We start from the raw sequence: 17,102 nt of genomic DNA on the forward strand, positions 1-17,102 counted from the left end.
ATGCAGGCTTGCAATTGATCACTAACCATTCACTGACTATACCCAGTCTGCTTTTGTAGACTTAGGAGACGGAAGATAATATAGGTCTTGCACAACAAAGTTTGCCCATACCACCCAGGGAGCACAAATAGAAAATCAGTCATGCATGTAGTATTGGAGATGATCCATGACTGAACCTGGCAGAGAAAAAGAGCTGATGGCTTTTTGCCTTGAATAAACCAGCAAAAAACTCCCAATCAGTTAGTTCTTCAAATGTGTATAATTCATGCGAAGAATCTGCTTTAATTTCACTGAAAAGAATGCCTGTAATAATGAGGAGGTAAAGTCAACTGTGACCTAGTCACTTAAAACCACTGGACCAAATCTTGAAGCCCTTCATTTTTATTCCATCAGATTCCTGTTTATTTCAGTTAGCATTTTGCTAACTGTAGCTAACTGTAAAAATGTCTTGTCTGATTCAAGCTAAGCAATCCTGATCCTGGCTAATACTCGGGTCAGAGATCTCTTGGGAATCTCTGGTGCTACAGACATGAGCCAAATGTCCTGGTTGTGCATTCAGCAAACATTGGCTGGCAGAAACCAAATAAGTAGAAAGATTTGGTTTGGCTTCTTTGGCATGCCAAGCCAATGCATGAGAATCATAGAAAAAATAAAGGGCTTTGGGGGGGTTTTGGCCATAAGGGCTAGGGACAGAAGTTACACATAAATTTGCTTAACTGATCTGTAACAAAACAGAATTTCAGTGCTCATAAACCAGTTTTGAATCTGGTTTAAGATAAACCTAGTTTAATGTAGCATCAGACTTAGCTGATCTGGGTCAAAGCAGTTTATTAAATTTCTGTCCCAGACACCTTGGTTTAAGTTAAATCAGAGTCCCCCTGCATCCCAGAATGCTTTCCAGCCTTGGGCTGAACTGTGCTGTCTGCTCCAACAGAGAAGGGTTTGGGGCGGGGGGTGGGGAGGAGGCAGGGACTGCCCCCCCCCCCCGGCAAACCCCAGCTGGGTTCTGAGGCAGGGAGGGAGAGGTTACACCCCACTTCACCTGGTTAAACCCCCCTTCCCCAGGTGCAGAGCTGCCCTGCCTGGCTAAACTTACTGAAAGTTACTGCTGGCTGTGACAATGGACTACAAATCCCAGAGGTACCTAGAAACAGAAAGAGGAAGTGATGAGTAACCCTGAAATGTCCTGCTTCTGTGATCCTGGACTGCAAATCCCAGAGACCTCAGGAGCAACAGGAAAAAGTGAACACACAGCCCATGCTGGCTATGTGCCAGAGAGGCATGCTCTAGCACCTGACAGCTTCTGGCTTGACCTACTGCAAGTATGTGGCTGCATTTCCTGAATCAAATGTGAATGTGTGTCCAGTTGTTTCTCAGTTTAATTTCTGCAGCTTAAACTGACCTGCAAAGACTAAATTGATTCAGCCTCTGGCTTTTTGACTGTCTGTACTTCGCCAAGATCATGATAGAAAGCTTCTGGTAGGGCACATCAGGTCCTTCTCCCAGGCTATTCAAGCCCATCCCAAAGGCTATATTCCCAGGTGCTTTCTCTGTACTAAGTTTTAAATTAATCAATCACTGGAGTTCCCATAACTTTTCGCAGGGGACTTTCCCACAGCCTAACAAACCTATACCAGGACCTTTAATCAATACCTTTATAGTCCCAAGTCAGTCCACACACAGTGTTAACGTACTTTAATGCCTGCACATGTAGACGCTGGCCTATACCTGCTTACTGGGCAGTAACTTACTGCACAGTACGTTTAAGCTAGTGTAAACACATGTGTAGACATGCCGAATGGGAACAAAGTGAGGTTCACCTTCAGCCCCTCTCAAAATGAAGTTGAGACCTTTTTGGAGGCCAGTCAGTGTCAGAGCCAGGACTGGAGAACAGATGTCCTGGTTTCACTCTCTCCTCATGGACTGTGCTGTAGTCTGAGGAGTTTTGTGTTCCTCTGGTGAACTCAGTTCATTTAGCAGCTCCCCAGATTTGTAAGGGAAAAGTTGCAAACTTCCTGGCTTGCAGGGTTTTTTCCTTTTCTTCTTTATGAATTCTGTCAGGAATGAACTAACTGTTTCACACTAGAAGCATTGCTACAATATGTCAGCCACAGAGCATAATACTTCATAAATAAACCAGGGGCTGTATTAATAACGGGTTTTAAACATGTTGGATGTGTATGCCCGTCTCATTACCATTTCAAATAAACTACCCGAAGAGTTATTTTTAGGCTCTGTATAAAGTCTACAATAACATTATTGAGTCATAGGAAGAGTTTGGAGATCTTTTTTGGCCAAAACCCTTTTTCTGGTGAAAAATACAGATTTGGTGACACTAAAGATTTGTATGAGTTACTTTCAGTTTTTGCTGCATTGTTTTTCCCTAGGTGAAAATCAAGTCAAACCACTTTAAGTTGAAATCATTTTGCTTAACATTTTTAAAGTGAAATGTTTTGATTTTTTCTGTTCAAAACAACTTTTCATTTTCATTTTTGGGCTAATTTTTATTTAAAGAACAAGTAAAATCCTTTAGAAAGTTCAAATCTGAAATGAAATGGTTTGTTTGACCCAAGACAATTCTTTAGAGTTTGATTTACCAATTTTATATTTTAACATTTGGTTCAAATTGGTTTGCAAACATTATTTTGATACAATGCTAAAGAATTTCCAGCGTATTGCAAAATTACCCAGCTCTAGTTACAGTCTGTGTAGATAAGCTTTTTTCTTTTTCTGTCTTGCTATGAATAAGATATAGTACTGATAAAGCAACTGGATCTGTGCTCCTGGATATAGAAATCTGTTGCATAGCTGTAGAGGAGATACTAAATGGTCATAGTAGGAGGCAGTACAAGATCCCTTCCCACTGCTCCCTACTAAAACTTTGACTTAAAAGGACCACATTCAGTAGTAAGATCGCTACTCCTAGTCATGCCTTCCATCTCATGGAACCAGTGAGTGCCCATTTTTGATGGCAGCATTTGTGACTTGGCCTCTTAGGCACTGAGCACACAGGCATGAGATTTACCATCTGGTTCTACATTGGTTAGTTTTCCCAGTCATCGTAAGAATAAAAGTGAGTTTCTGTGAGATTTTTTTCTCTTCAGTGTAATGATTGTTCTGCTGTACATAGAGGCTGCTTGTGGCTTCCCCTCTCATTCTTTTTTCCGTTGTCTCCTTTTCAGCTCACCACTATATCATGTAAATGTCAAAGAACTGTAGAAATGAATCAGGCTACTACTCTTTTTCCTCCCAATAGCTGTTTGCCCCATCTCAGTACTAGCTCTAAAAATTGCCCCCATGTTAATCAGGGGCAGCATGTGTAGCTCATCTGTGGAAGTTTTCTTTTCTTGTGGGCAAATCTAGCCCTCTCATTTTTGTAATCCACCCACCAGGGGAAACTGTGTAATTCCACCCCAGAAATAGGCCTTTCATTTGGGAAGCTGGGCAAAGGCCTATAAGGCATGCTTCACATGGCAATACATAAGGGGTACAACTGTTGCTGATCAGAAAAGTAGTGCAGGTGAGGGGCAGAGGATCTGCTGCTATTGGGGAAATTCTCTAGGCCTGCTTCCGTCAGGGGATCATAGAAGACAAATCCAACCTTTTAAAACTCAAGTGCCATCTACAAAATGCATTGACTTGAAATGATTTTTTTTTTCTTAACAGTTTGGCAAACTGAAAAGTCAAAAATAAATTTGTTTGGGATCAAATGAAATCATATTGTTTATATCTCATTGTGTTTTGTTTTCAAGCTGGCTGAGATGCTTTTAATTGCATTAAAATAAAATAAAAATGTTTAAAGTTGTACAATACTTCTATATTTTCAGATTTTTTAAGGTTTTTCTTTTTTTAAAAGAAACAATTTCCCACAATAATATTTTGATGGCCAGAATCTGTGTTTTTCTGTTGGGGGGTGGGAATCAGCTGAAAAATGTCACCATGTTCTATTTCAGGTGCGGCGGACCCAATCCTCTACTGGCAGGATGTATTAAAACTCCCTTGATTTCACAGGAGCTATTCCAGAGTTGATACTAGATGCCTCTAAATCCCCAAGGCTGCACAAGCAGTCTAGTAAAGGAAATAGGAGATTATTTATCCCTTGCATGCTATGTGCCATTATAATATCACTGGCATGTAGAATGGTTTTGTGGTCAAAGTAGACAGGCATGGGAATCAGGAAACCAGAATTTTAATCATGAATGTGCCGTTTATTTGAGTGCATTAACTGCTTGATGCTTCCATTTCCATCATATGTTCACTTACCTCCCAGCATTTTTGAATGGCTAAATTAGCTCCTGTTGAGAAGGTGAAATGGCATTTTATGGACATGTTCTGCCCTTTTGAAGTTGCGTGAATAAAAGTTCTGGTTATTTGGAAGATTATTTTTCCCTCTACCAGGTTTTGTTTGTTTGTTTTTTTTAACATTTGCTACAATGAGGTCAGACAGATAATTCAACAGTATTGTATACTCTGAGAAGCACCTTGTTCAAAATAGTCTTGATACTTAGATGAGTGCTGGTTACCAGGGGAAAACCATAAAATCAACAAAAGCCTCAAGGATTCTTTCAGAAAGTTCAGAGTGGAACTTTTTTAGTGTGGGTGTTCACTTTGCAATTGTGTGAGCTGATTTCTTTTTTCCCACCTCAGTCATTTTGTATTCACTTGCCTTCCCACTGAGCCTCCTCCACTCTAAACGGCTCACAGAGTGAACAGCTAAGGAAATCAAAAAGCCTACAGAATGGAAAATACTTCCTTGTGTCATTTTAAGGATGTAGCTGGGGAGGGCCATGTTTCATTTCAGGCCGCAGATAAGGAGCAGTCACTTCTGTCGTCAAAAGTATTGTAGTATTTTGTGGAACAGGATGTGGCCGTGGAATGGCCAGTGCGTACTAACCAGCATGAGGCTCAGCAGCATGCACAATTGATGGCGTGGTTAGAAAGTGACAGCTCACCTCATAAGTTGTTTCACACATGAACAGCAAAGAAGAAAAACTTGTTTAAAAAGCTGTGCTTTTTTTATTATTATTCGTTACCATGGAGACAGCCAGCCTCAGAAATATTTTCATTTCCCCCCACAAAGAAGTGTTTATATTTAAAAAGATCCACCCCTAACATTTCTTTCCGCTTGTTGAAAAGGATGACTGGCAAAGCTTGGAAGCCCTGGATAATGACATCATAACTCTAGGACCTTCTACCCTAGTGTCTTGTATTTATTCAGGGCCCATCCAGGCTAATCCGTCCCCTGCCCTTTTTTTTACAGTTTACAGCTTTTAGAGGTGTAGGAAGTCCTGATTTACAGGCCACAGCCCTAACTATCATGTTTAATACCTATTGATGAACTATTCTGCATGAGTTTGTCTAATCCTCTCCTGATGGTGGGGAAGTAAGAAGAGGGCTGAGAGAAGAGGAAGCGTCTCAGACTATTTGAGAAACAATCTGTGTCTGAACTGCCCCTATAGTGCCAGGGTTCTTAGATTTGTTCAGGGCAATCTCTCATTTCCACAGAAACTGATTTACACTTGATTAACTGAGAGCCAGCATTTATTTTGAACACAATTGGCCTCATTCTGCTCCAACTGAAAGTCACTAGGATGAGAACTGGTTCCCATATCTCAGGCTTCACAAATGAGTCATGCAAGGCAATATTAAGCCTTTCTCAATCTTCCTTGGAAACTGAAGAGGAGAAGACAGGGAATGACAAAGGCCATCATGAAGAAAGAGGAATAGTAAGAGACTGAGAATGCAGTCTCTTTGAGCCCATCTTCCTATTGTGGAGCACTTAGTTAGCTTGTTGTTCGGAGCTTGCTCATGACTAATATAGACTGGCTTAGGTAAAATTAGGTAGATCAAGTGCCTGAAACTTCCTCTTATAGACACTCGGCAGCAACCTGTATAACTATTTGCTCAGATAAAGCCCTGAGCAAGAGAGACCACTGACTTCTCTTGGCTATATAATTTCATAAGACTGCCAGTACTATGATTTGAACAAATAAAATGTTCTATATAAGCAACGACTATTAGGTTCCTATAGAGGATCTCGGCCATGGGTCATTGGAGATTACGGATCCATCACTGCTGAACACAGTCAAACCTAGAGTATTATATGTAGTATCTAGGCCACATAATCTGTCTAAAGTCCCTTTCTAGCCAAATTTTTCTGGGTCTAACTTTCCATACTTGCATGCCTAAGGTTGGATGCCTGAGCAGAAATCTTCTGGAAGTGCCTGCTGGACATAAGAGTTCATGTTCCTTTAAGGGAGTGGACATTTTAGCTAGACTAGGAAAATATTAGTGTGACCTTTTGGTTTATACAGTAGCAAAGAGGAGGAAGAGATGGTGTGCAACAAAAGTCGTTGAATATGACTAAGAATAAGATTGCTAAAATGTGTAAGTTTCTGTACCAGGAACACTGAACATATGCAAGGTGAAACAGAAATGTTACCAGGGTCCTAATGAAAGACAAAATCTTTGCACAGGATAAATTCCCGTTAGTGTCAATGGTATGTGACCACATATTAAAATTTCATCAGAAGAACATAAGCAGTTCCATACAGGATTAGACTAATGATTCACTTAGCCCAGGACCCCGTCTCTGGCAGTGGCAAGTAGTAGATGCTTTAGAGAGAGAGAACGTAAATGGGGTATGTCCAGACTGAGGGCACATCTGGAGTACTATGTCCAGTTTTGGGCCACCCACTACAGAAGAGATATGGAGAAATTGGAGAGAATACAGTGGAGGGCAAAAATGATTAGAAGGATGGGACACATGACTTATGAGGAGAGGTTGAAAGACCTCAACTTATTTAGTTTAGAGAAGATAAGGCTGAGGTGGGATTTAACAGCAGCCTTCAACTATTTGAGTGATGGTTCCAAAGAGGATAAAGCTAGACTGTTCTTAGTGGTGGCAAATGACAGAACAAGGAGCAGAGGTCTTAAGTTGCAGCGAGGGAAGTTTAGGTTAGATATTAGAAAAAGCTTTCTCACCATGAGGGTAGTAAAACACTGGAACATGTTACTCAGAGAGGTGGTGGAATCTCCATCCTTGGAGTTTTTTAAGGCCCAGCTAGACAAAGCCTTAGCTGGGATTACATATTTGGATGGTCCTGCTTTGAGCAGGAGGTTGGACTAGATGACCTCCTGAGGTCCCTTGCAACTCCAGTTTTCTATGATTTCTGTTTCCATGTCCATCCCTGATACACTCTCCCTGGCCATCATTGGTGTAGCAAGCTTACCTTTCAGAGCTTGGGTTGAGTTCCAGCTTGACATCCTGCTGTTTTTATTGGTGGAGCCCATCCAGAAATAAAGTCATGCCCCTTTCCTAAGGGGAGGGGGAGAAGAGCTCCCCCGAACCTGACCGAAGAATGTAAACTGTCAGGTCTGAAAGACTTCAGGGGAGGATCCCTGGAGCATATAAAAGGAGCAGCATGCCCAGCACAAAGGGCAGATGCAGCGAGGGACTCAAGAAGAGCGGAACCAAGAAAAGTGGGGGAGCTCTCCCCCAGCAGGCAATAGGCCCAAGGTTCCTGAAGCTGCCACTGGAGGAACAGCTTTGGGAGCAATGGGAGACCACTCAGGCTGTTGACAGCACACAGGGATGGTGCACAGAGACCCGGCCCTGGGAGCGGTGTGAGATGGCTCGGGCCCATCACAGTGCACAGTTCAGTGCACAGAGCCCAGGCTTTGGGAGCCACAAGTGGCAGCTCAAGCCTGCAACCCCAGGCCACTCAGGGCGTGGGGCAATGCATGGGGCAAAGGCCTTGGGGCAGCAGTAAGGCAGCTCAGGCCCCATCTCCTGGCAAGCAGGCAGGTCCCATCGTGTGCAGGGCGGTGGACGGGTCTGAGCCTTGGGACCCAGGGAGCAGCAGAGGCTGCTTGGGTTAGCCACCCTGGCGTGAGGACAGCCAGCTGGAGCCTGAAGGGCCCGGCCTGTGCTAAGAGAGCCCTTAGTGCCAAGCTAGGGCATGGGGAAATGGTAGTGCTGCAGTGTGAGGCCCAGCACCCAGAAGCCAGCAGAGGTAGTGCAGCAGCTGAGAGGAGCTGAGCCCTTGGTGGCCAGAGCGGGGCACAGGGTGGGGAGGAGCCCAGTGGCACAGGAGAGGCCTCAAGAGGTGCTCCAGCAGAGGAGACCCCATCAAGCTGCGCCCTGACCACCGCCACCTGAGGAAGCATGAGTCATTGGGCCCTTGGGTCCCACAGGGGAAAGACATCTGGGGCAGGCAAACCCAGAGAAGGGGCTGGGTGAGCACCCCCCCCAGTCAAGGCCCTAAGGGGAGGGGCCCCTGGTGCTTCCTGGACACCCCCCAAGTGACCCCATTGGAAGGAGGACTATCTCTTGCCATGGGTCAGGGACTATATTAAGGAATAGATGTTATTAAGATTGTTCATGTTTGAGCCTTATATTTTGTAATTGAAACGTTGTATTGCGATGTTGTAAATAGTGTTATTTAGGGTTTGACCTTGGTTATTGGTTAGTGTTCATTGTGTAAATATATGTATACGATATTTAGTTGTATGTTTATGTATATTATAACTTAATCAGTTGTATATAGTTAAGAACTTTGGGTTTGGGCTAACTCTATAGAGGAAAGAGGGATCTGCTTGACTTTCTGGCATCCCTCTGACAGCACCCCCTCCTGCCTACCCATCCCATTCAACTGAGAATAGGGCACACCCTTGGGTGTACCCAGGCTACATTGGTTTAGAGATGTCAAAGACTAAATCCTTGGTTTTTCTATTTAGTCACTCCCAATGGATCTGTTCTTCATGAATTTGTCTAATCTCTTGTTAAATCTAGTTAAATCTGCCTCTGAAACATCCTGTGGCAACAAATTAGCAGGAGGTTAAGTACTCTGCTCAATAGAAATGGATTTAAGCATGGGCTTAAATTAAGCACATAGGAGCACAGGCATGGCAGGCTCTTCTTAGGCCATCTCCCCTTAGGCCATTTTTGTGGAGGGTTGTGAATGCTAATGGAGAAAGTTGCTTCTCTGAAGCTTGGAGTAACATGTTTAGGATGGGATAAGAAAGCAGGCACACATTCCTCCTTAGCATTTCCTGCTGGATGCCTTAGGTAGCCATCCACTCAATCTTCTGGCTTTTGTGTGTCCCATTCTTAAGGGTCTAACTCTCCCCACACATTGGGTCTGTCTACACATGAAAATAGCCAGGACCAGTTTCCTCTAGAGTAAAGTACTCTAGAGTAAGCTCTCCTGGGCACATGTCTACAAGTGCAGGGACATGGGAACAGATTTGCTGCTCCTAGCAGCAGCCAGGGGGAGCTCTAGCTTCCCCCTGGGTTTTAGCCCAGGAGCCAGGAGACATCTCTGTCCTTGAGGGGTCTGGGACATTGCTCCCTGCCACTGGAGCCCAGGTGAGGACAATGCCTCCTGCCCCAGCAACAGGGAGCTCCCAGCCCCTGCTCCACGATTATGGAGCCCCACAGTTGCAACACAGTCATGGGGCCCAGACTGGGAGATCATATCTCCCAGCCCAAACCCTGTAGTTGTGGGGCCCAGGCTGGGCCCCATGACCAGGGGGCTTGGGATGAGAGATATGGATCTTTCAGCCTGGGAGCCACAACTGTGGAGCAGGGGATGGGAGATAAGGGTCTCCTGGCCTTGGCCCTGTGATTGCGGAGTGGGGGCTGGGAGCTTATTACTTCCAGAGAGGGGAACATTGTCCCTTACTAGGCTCCAGTGGTGGAGCCCACCCTGGCAACCGGCAGCTCTTGGGGGCAGGGAGCAATGTCTCAGCCCCCACCAGGAGACAGTTGTCTCGTGGCCCCATGCTCCCTGCCAGCCCCTGGGCTTGCACCCAGGGGGAGTCTAGAGCTCCCTGTGGCTGCTGCAGGGGCCAGGTGCAGGGCCTCAGGGAATGGAAGCAGTCTTCTGTTAGGAGCAGCAAATCTGCTCCTATGTCCCTGCATGTGTAGATGTGTGCCCAGTACAATTTACTCTAGAGTACCTTAGAGTAAATTGCTCCTGGATTATTTGCATATATAGATGTGCCCAGAGTGCCCTTGTTGCCAAGAAGGCTAACAGCATACTGAGCTGCATCAGTAGGAACACTGCCAGCAGATCAAGGGAAATGATTATTCCCCTCTATTCTGCATGGGTGAGGCCACATCTAGAGTACTGAGTACAGTTTTGGGGCCCCCACTACAGAAGGGCTGTGGACAAGTTGGAGAGTGTCCAGTGGAGGGCAACAAAACTGGTTAGGGGATTGGGGCACATGATTTCTGATGCTTATTTAGTCTGCAGAAGAGAAGACTGAGGTGGGATTTGATAGCAGCCTTTAACTACCTGAAGAGTGGTTACAAAAAGGATGGAGCTAGACTGTTTTCAGTGGTGTCAGATGACAAAACTAAGAACAGTAGTCTCTAGTTGCAGCAAGGGAAGTTTAGGTAGGATATTAGGGAAAAAAATTTGTCACTAGGAGAGTGGTGAACCACTGGGATGGGTTATCCAGAGAGGTGGTGGAATCTCCATCCTTGGAGGTTTTTAAGGCCTGACTCAACAATGTCTTGGTTGGAATGGTCTAGTTGGGGATAGTTCTTCTTTTTGCAGGTAGTTGGACTAGATGTGACCTCCTGAGGTGTCTTCCAACCAGTGTTTAAATTACGCTTGGACTCTTGGGGAGGTCTGTAGCGATGGCAGCCAGAAGCTGAAAGGAGCCTCCACCACTGGCTGAACTGCTTAGAAAGGCACAGGGCGGGCTGGGGGCTCTCATCTCTTATGTGGGGGGGCTCTCATCTCTTTCGGGGTGAGCCCTCCTGAGTCCCCCTCCTGTTTTTCTAGCCCTGCTTCCAACCCTAATTTTCCATGATTCTATGATGTAGCATGCTCTCATCAGAATGGTACTGCTATATAAGCACATAGTTCCTTTATACTCACTTTGCCTCTGGGTAAATGACTTACACTGGGTTTGAGGTAGACACAGTTCAGCAAAGCCTGAAGTGCAAAGAACAATGGACAATCCTGTAGGTTAAAGAACATGGCCTCCAACTATAAGAGGTGCTGGGAGACAGGACAGTGATGTGGTTGCAGCCCAGCATTAGATTCAGATCCTCTAGGTCCAGCTCTGTCAGAAGATTTCTGTATGAGTGTGGGTAAATTATTTAATCTCTGTGCATCTTTGGCCCCACCAACAAGAAGTATGATCCTTTGGCAGCTGGTGGCAGCTTATCTGTGCCGGCGATCTCTACCAGAGTTTTAGGAGCAGGGGAGGGAGGCCATTTTAAGAAAAGCATCCATACATAAAGCCCTATTATCAGCACTGTGCTTAAACATTAGTTACAATGTCTACTCCCACAGTAGGCTGGGCCCAAAAGAAGGACATTCATTTCTCTGTCCCCTTTGTGCTAGGTTCCTTGGGCTCCTTAATTATACTGGCATGATCCCTGTACCAGCTTTGTCTACCACCCTTCAGCTATGCTTCTCACCTCGTGCTTGAAGCAGGAGATACAGCAGAGATTCAGTCATGGTGATGGCCCTGGCGTTGGCCCAGGCTCTGTCAGGCTAGCTCCAGCCTGTATGCCAGATTCTCTCACAAGGGATAATGGTGATTTGTGTAGAAGCTCATGAAATATCCAGTTTTCTGCAGGTTAAGGAGTCAATCTGTATTTCTGTTCAGCTGCATGCTGCAAATACCTGGTGACGTTAACCTGGGCTCTGTGTATATCAGGAGGGAGCTGAATAGCACTGCCAAATCCAGAGTAGACAGGGAATACACCTACTCTATGAAACCTTTAGAGCCACCACTAATGTAAAGCTGCTATGGACAGTTCAATTTACTCCATTAGCAAAGCCTCAGCTCCTTTAACTCATGTTCCCCACTTCAGGGGTTGCCTGACTGCTTCTGTGGTGGGGATGTGGAGTTTAGCTTCCAGGGCTCATAGCCGAGATCTGAAAGGGCAGAACATTCATTAAAGGTTTCCACTGCAGCAAAGGAGTTTTCTTTGCAACCTAAAATAAAACTCGCTTGTAATGTGTTAGCAGAAGCAACCACAGAGTTGGTTTGCAACAGGAAAAAAGCCTGCAGAGGGGGGCTAGCAGGACAGGGGAATTTTTTTCTCATTTAAAAAAAAAAAAGTTGCTTTCTAAAATTTTCCACCTATACTCACCCCCACCATGACGCCCCTCTTACTGAGTGCAGGAAGTGTGCTGACCACTTAATGACAGTATATAAGTGTGGGGACAGGGGTTCAGATTATCACTTTCTCCTCTGCTGCAGAGTGAAGTATTCGGCAATGAAGCTCTACAACTTGGCTATCCTGGTCCTTTTTTGCCTTGGCATCCTCACCACGCACACAGCAAGAGGTAAGTTTTCATCTCCATAGGAATGTAGGAATTGCCGAACGATAACGAGACTGGGGTTTGTCTAATTCAGTGTCCTTTCTCAGGGAGTGACCAATACTGGTCACTTAAGAGGAATCTGTGAGAAATTACATAATGAAATGATCTGTTAATTGGGGGTGTTTCTTAACCCCTATCAGTTTGTGGCTAGCTTAGGCCTTGAAGCTGGGAGAACATTTTTTTTCCTAGAAAATTTTATTGCTGTCTAGCATTGTCCTGGATGCTCCCGCTTTCCATGTCAATGTTTAATCTGCTGTGGCATTGAGTTCCGCAGGTCAGTTGTGCCTTGTATAAACAGCATGTTTTTCACCTAGTTTCAGTGGCATTGCCTTTCAGTGTTGGTTGTGCCCTTGTTCAGAAATTAGGAAAAGGGCTTAATAATGCTTACAGCTCCTGTTTTATATTCTTTAAATTACTATATTATATCCTTATTATGTACTTCAATATATATTGGATTATTACATACACCATTAGTTTATCACTTCTTATTTGTTTCCTCTCCTACCTGTCTAGTCTTACTCTTTTAATTGCATTCTGTAAGGAAGGCTTTTCAAACCTCTAAGAAATTTCTTTTTCCCTGTGTTTTTACTAAATCTGTTTGCAAATGGTTGACTGAAAAGCAAAGCTTCCAAGAATAAGGCTCACCATAGATTTACACACTGGCACTGGTGCTTTCAGTTTTGTTCTGTATTCCTTTCTTAATACAGTTTAAGGTCTAATTAAAGATTTTTTATGACGATAGCTGCATATTGAGCATAGGTTTTATATGAGCCATCCATAATAATGCTTAGACATATTAACTACAAGCAATTTATAGAGCATGTGACATTTGTAAAAGACCACACTTGTAGAAAAACCACACGCACACACACATGCATGTGTGTGTGTATACCAACATACATAGACAAGCAGAAGCCCAAAAACCACACGTGCAAAGCACTTATACTCAGCCTCTTTGTGTATTATTGTAAAATGACAATAATACACAAAGAGGAGCACAGGATCACAAACATGTGGAGAGTCACAAGTACATAAAAGCCAAATACAATCCATCCTCCCTCTTCTCCCACCAACAAAATAACATACCTGCAACACAGACCAACTGATGTGATAAGAGCTCCTAGTCCTTAGTATCACAGTGGTCCACTTGGCCACCCTAAAGTCTGGGATTGGCAAAATCCTTTCTTTCCAGAAACTCTCCCCTGCCCCGTAATGTTCCTACGGGTGAGACACTGTGTAGAAGGGCAGTGCAAGGTAGGGTGGTGTTAGCATACCATGTGGCATGTTTTGTCATCTAAAAGAAGGGGATTGCAGGGTGGATGGCAAACCTGCCATGGCAGACCAAAAGAAGATCTGAGGAAGGATGGAGGGAGGGAGCAGGTGCTTTCAAAGGGCTTTCTAAGGGCAAGTGAATAGAAAAGGGGAAGAGGAAAGATGTTTCCCAGAGAATCTCCCTCCAGTTTTAATTGCATTGAATTTTAATTTAATTTAAATGGTTTGCAAGTCTTGTGCAACCAATTCTCTTCAGCTGTGACTAAAATCGACTGAAATAAAGCTGCTGTTGGGAACCTACTGGTCAGGGCTGACCCACAATATTTTGGGGACCCCTGATGCATTGAAAAATCCAAATTGAGGTTAATTGCAGTATAAGCTCACTGAAATAAAATAGTCAGGGCCAGGCTGTGTGCACGTGGGCTGTGCTGCAGGGGGCGTGGGGTGGGGGCAGCACGTGCTGGGGATGCCTGAGTTCCCTCTCTGGAAATGAGGCGAGAGCAGAGCCAGGAACTCCTCCCCCACTTGGCCGGGAAGGGGCTCCCTGCCTGCACTGAACCCTTTAAACGTGGCCCAGGCGGTGGGGGGCGAGCAGAACACAACCCCTTGGCTGCAGGCCCCCCTGTGGCTGCAGGTTCTGCAGAATAGGACAGGCCAGCCCCGCCCTGCTATTGGTGGTTTAACATTGTGGCAATGAGTTTATGTGGTAGTTTTTTTTACAGAGTGTGAGGACTAGTGTGTCCAACTAAAAAGCCTTTTAGGAAGGGAGAATGTAATTGTTTACATGCAGTTGAATTTGCCCAGGATATCTACTCCCAGAGAGAAGCTTCGGTTATTCAAGGATCTCATATGATTAGGATTTTTGCTCTATAACTCACAAGGATGATGCATGTATGGCAGGCTTAGCTAAGGCAATCCAATACATAAGCATAGAGGTACCCGAGTTGTAATTTAGGAAGCCACTTGCTGTAAAGAATCACTGTTCTTTAGTACTACTGGTAATTTACCATCTTTTTTTTTCATTTTAGGGAGTGTAGGAAGTCAAATTATAAGAAGAAGTTCCTGCATAAACCTATCAACAAAGGAGCTAGACATAAGAGGGCTTGCCAATTATGAAAATCAAAACATACCAGTAAAAGCCGTTATGTAAGTATGTGGTCCAGTCTTCATCTGCTAATTCATCTAGAGAAACATTCTGCCCTCCCCATTAAGAGAAGAAAGAAAGTCAGTAAAACTGACTCAAAGCAAGCATAGGGGTTATATATCTGAATGAGCATGCTTACTTGATATCTCATATGAAAGCTTCATTAGGCAATGTCAAAATGTCTGGAGTACTGGTGCTGTAGAGCTGCTTATGCAAAAATGTATCAAACAGCAAAACGTTTTGTTCTAAAAATTAGGAAGAAATGTCAGAAAGCAAAAAGTGTTTTGAGTGTCATAGACTAGTATAGCCTTGTGGGTTACCAGTCACTACATTGGGGTGAGGTATGCAAGAAAATTTGTGGAAGAGATAGGAGTAATAAAACTCCTATAGGAATTAGAGTTGGTCCTTGTGCAATAAACGCAAGGCCATATTGTCAAAGAACCTCCATATGCTGGGTGTTCTTAGCCCTTCCAGAAAGTCTAGAAGTACAGCATATGCAGAAGTACATATAGAAATACACATTATTATACACCCTCCCCCCGCCCCCCAATCTATAAGTACAGCTGGTGTCTATTTGCTAAATTGCAGAACCAACTCATAGCTGGGTTTAGGACACGTTACTGATGTGACCGCCCCAAACTTACACCAGTAAAACTTTGTCACATCACATCCTCATGTATTCCACATAGAAACATGTATATGTGGTCTTGTCTTGGAAACAAGAAGTTTCATGTCTGTCTGTATTTCCATTTCTTCTCCTTTAGGTTCATCACCAAGGGAGGCATCAAGATCTGTGTGGAGCCCGAACTCAAATGGGTGAAGCAAGCCATAAAATACTTAGATCAAAGACGTGTCATCAAAAGAACTATTACCAAGCCCAAGCCCAAACCCAAACCCAAACCCAAGCCATCTAACTAAATGGAGATGCCACTGAAACCATAAGCAACTGCTTGTAACTCCTACTTGGTAACTGATAATAAAGTTTCTGAACTAACACAGGCTGATCAGAACCTTCCTCTATTCAGTTTTATTCTGCAGCTGGACTCTTCTACATTGTTCTCAGATTTATTTACTGCAAAGTATGTTCATTATTTATGATTGTGTGTGGGCAGTTTTCTCTGATCAGGGCGGACTATGGACTGCCCTTTAATATGCTGACAGGGTTTCTGTCAAAGACTGATGACAGAAGTCTTTATTTATAAGAGGGAAGGAAAACATGCAGGGTGTTGCCTGTCTATGGGACTCATTGCTGAAATAAGTTACAGGACATTGGGGCCCTGTTTGAAAAATGTGCTGCATAATATAGTGGTAGAAAAAGTACTTAAGCAAGTAAGCAAAGTATGTTTCAGCCCATCAGGTGCTAATTGCAATGTGCAGGATACAGTTGTCTGCCCTTCTATTCTTCTTTGTAACATAATGTGATGATCTAGCCGGGTCTGATTCTCCTCTCGCTTTCTAACAGTGCAAATATATTGGTTTGGGTTGATTTCAAATGTGAATTGACTAAATGTGCACTTATTCAGGGGATTTCTATATAGATTTATGAAGAGGAAGGATCTGGCCTGCCAACTTCTGTGAAGTTACTGCTGATTTACACTGGTCTGAGATAGATCTGAGATGAGCACTTTGTTTTTATCTTTGCTTTTTTATGCAGCGTTAAAATTTAAGCAATTGCTGTATTTTATGTATTTCAATCCTGTATAGAACATTCTCAAGGCCAAACTAATGCAGAGGCTGGTGCAATGGAAATAGTTATATTCTCTGTAAATGTTAATTTCATTTTAAGATGGATTAATTCTAATAATTCATGGACTTTTCGGACATTAATAAAAATCTTGTAAACCTTCAGTCAGATGGTCTGCTTGTTTATTTATGACCTGGTTGGAGATCCTACAAAGGGATGTTGCCATTCTAACACAAATCCATGATCTTAATGTCACACCAGGAAAAACTACTTTTGCAGAAACATGTGGCAACCCCTCCAAGTTCTTATAGTCTTAGAAAGTTATGCACACAATCGTAGAACCCCATGTTATGGAAATAGTATCTTATCATGGCTGAAAACCAAGATGGACAGATCCTTCCCTCCTTTTTCTACAGAAAGCCTTCAGCCCTAGTTTCATTCTTCATCATTCTCTGCATTGTCCAAATGAGAGAATAACATACATTTTTGATCAGCTCAGACAACAGATCAGAAAGTCAAGCTGCTGTCCATATATGAAAAAATGGGTTGACCACTTCTATGCACCACTGCAGGTTAGCGCCAACATTTCTGTTTTGTACCTGCTTAAAACAACTGCAGCAGTCCTCTGTTCTCCATTAGAAGCACCAAT

General features: G+C 43.7%; 1 protein-coding gene across 1 annotated transcript; it reads left to right on the forward strand.

Annotated features, from left to right (window-relative positions):
- The first annotated feature begins 11,796 nt into the window (after window positions 1–11,796).
- On the forward strand, window positions 11,797–16,606 carry LOC109304272 (lymphotactin-like). Its single transcript, XM_019526754.1, has 3 exons — window positions 11,797–12,317; window positions 14,654–14,771; window positions 15,534–16,606. The coding sequence occupies exons 1-3, from the start codon at window positions 12,173–12,175 to the stop codon at window positions 15,685–15,687; spliced, it is 417 nt and encodes a 138-aa protein (XP_019382299.1). The 5' UTR covers window positions 11,797–12,172; the 3' UTR covers window positions 15,688–16,606.
- Window positions 16,607–17,102: the final 496 nt, after the last annotated feature.

This window comes from Gavialis gangeticus, unplaced genomic scaffold, assembly GCF_001723915.1.
Source record: "Gavialis gangeticus isolate Ggan-Ray unplaced genomic scaffold, GavGan_comp1, whole genome shotgun sequence".
Taxonomy (NCBI): Eukaryota; Metazoa; Chordata; order Crocodylia; family Gavialidae; genus Gavialis; species Gavialis gangeticus.

What these genes read in the sequence shown, in the direction of transcription:
- LOC109304272 (XM_019526754.1), top strand. Translation starts at nt 12,173, where the DNA reads ATGACAGTATATAAGTGTGGGGACAGGGGTTCAGATTATCACTTTCTC. An exon ending in CACCACGCACACAGCAAGAG is followed by an intron (nt 12,318 to 14,653) that starts GTAAGTTTTCAT and finishes TTTTCATTTTAG; the next exon opens with GGAGTGTAGGAAGTCAAATT. An exon ending in ATACCAGTAAAAGCCGTTAT is followed by an intron (nt 14,772 to 15,533) that starts GTAAGTATGTGG and finishes CTTCTCCTTTAG; the next exon opens with GTTCATCACCAAGGGAGGCA.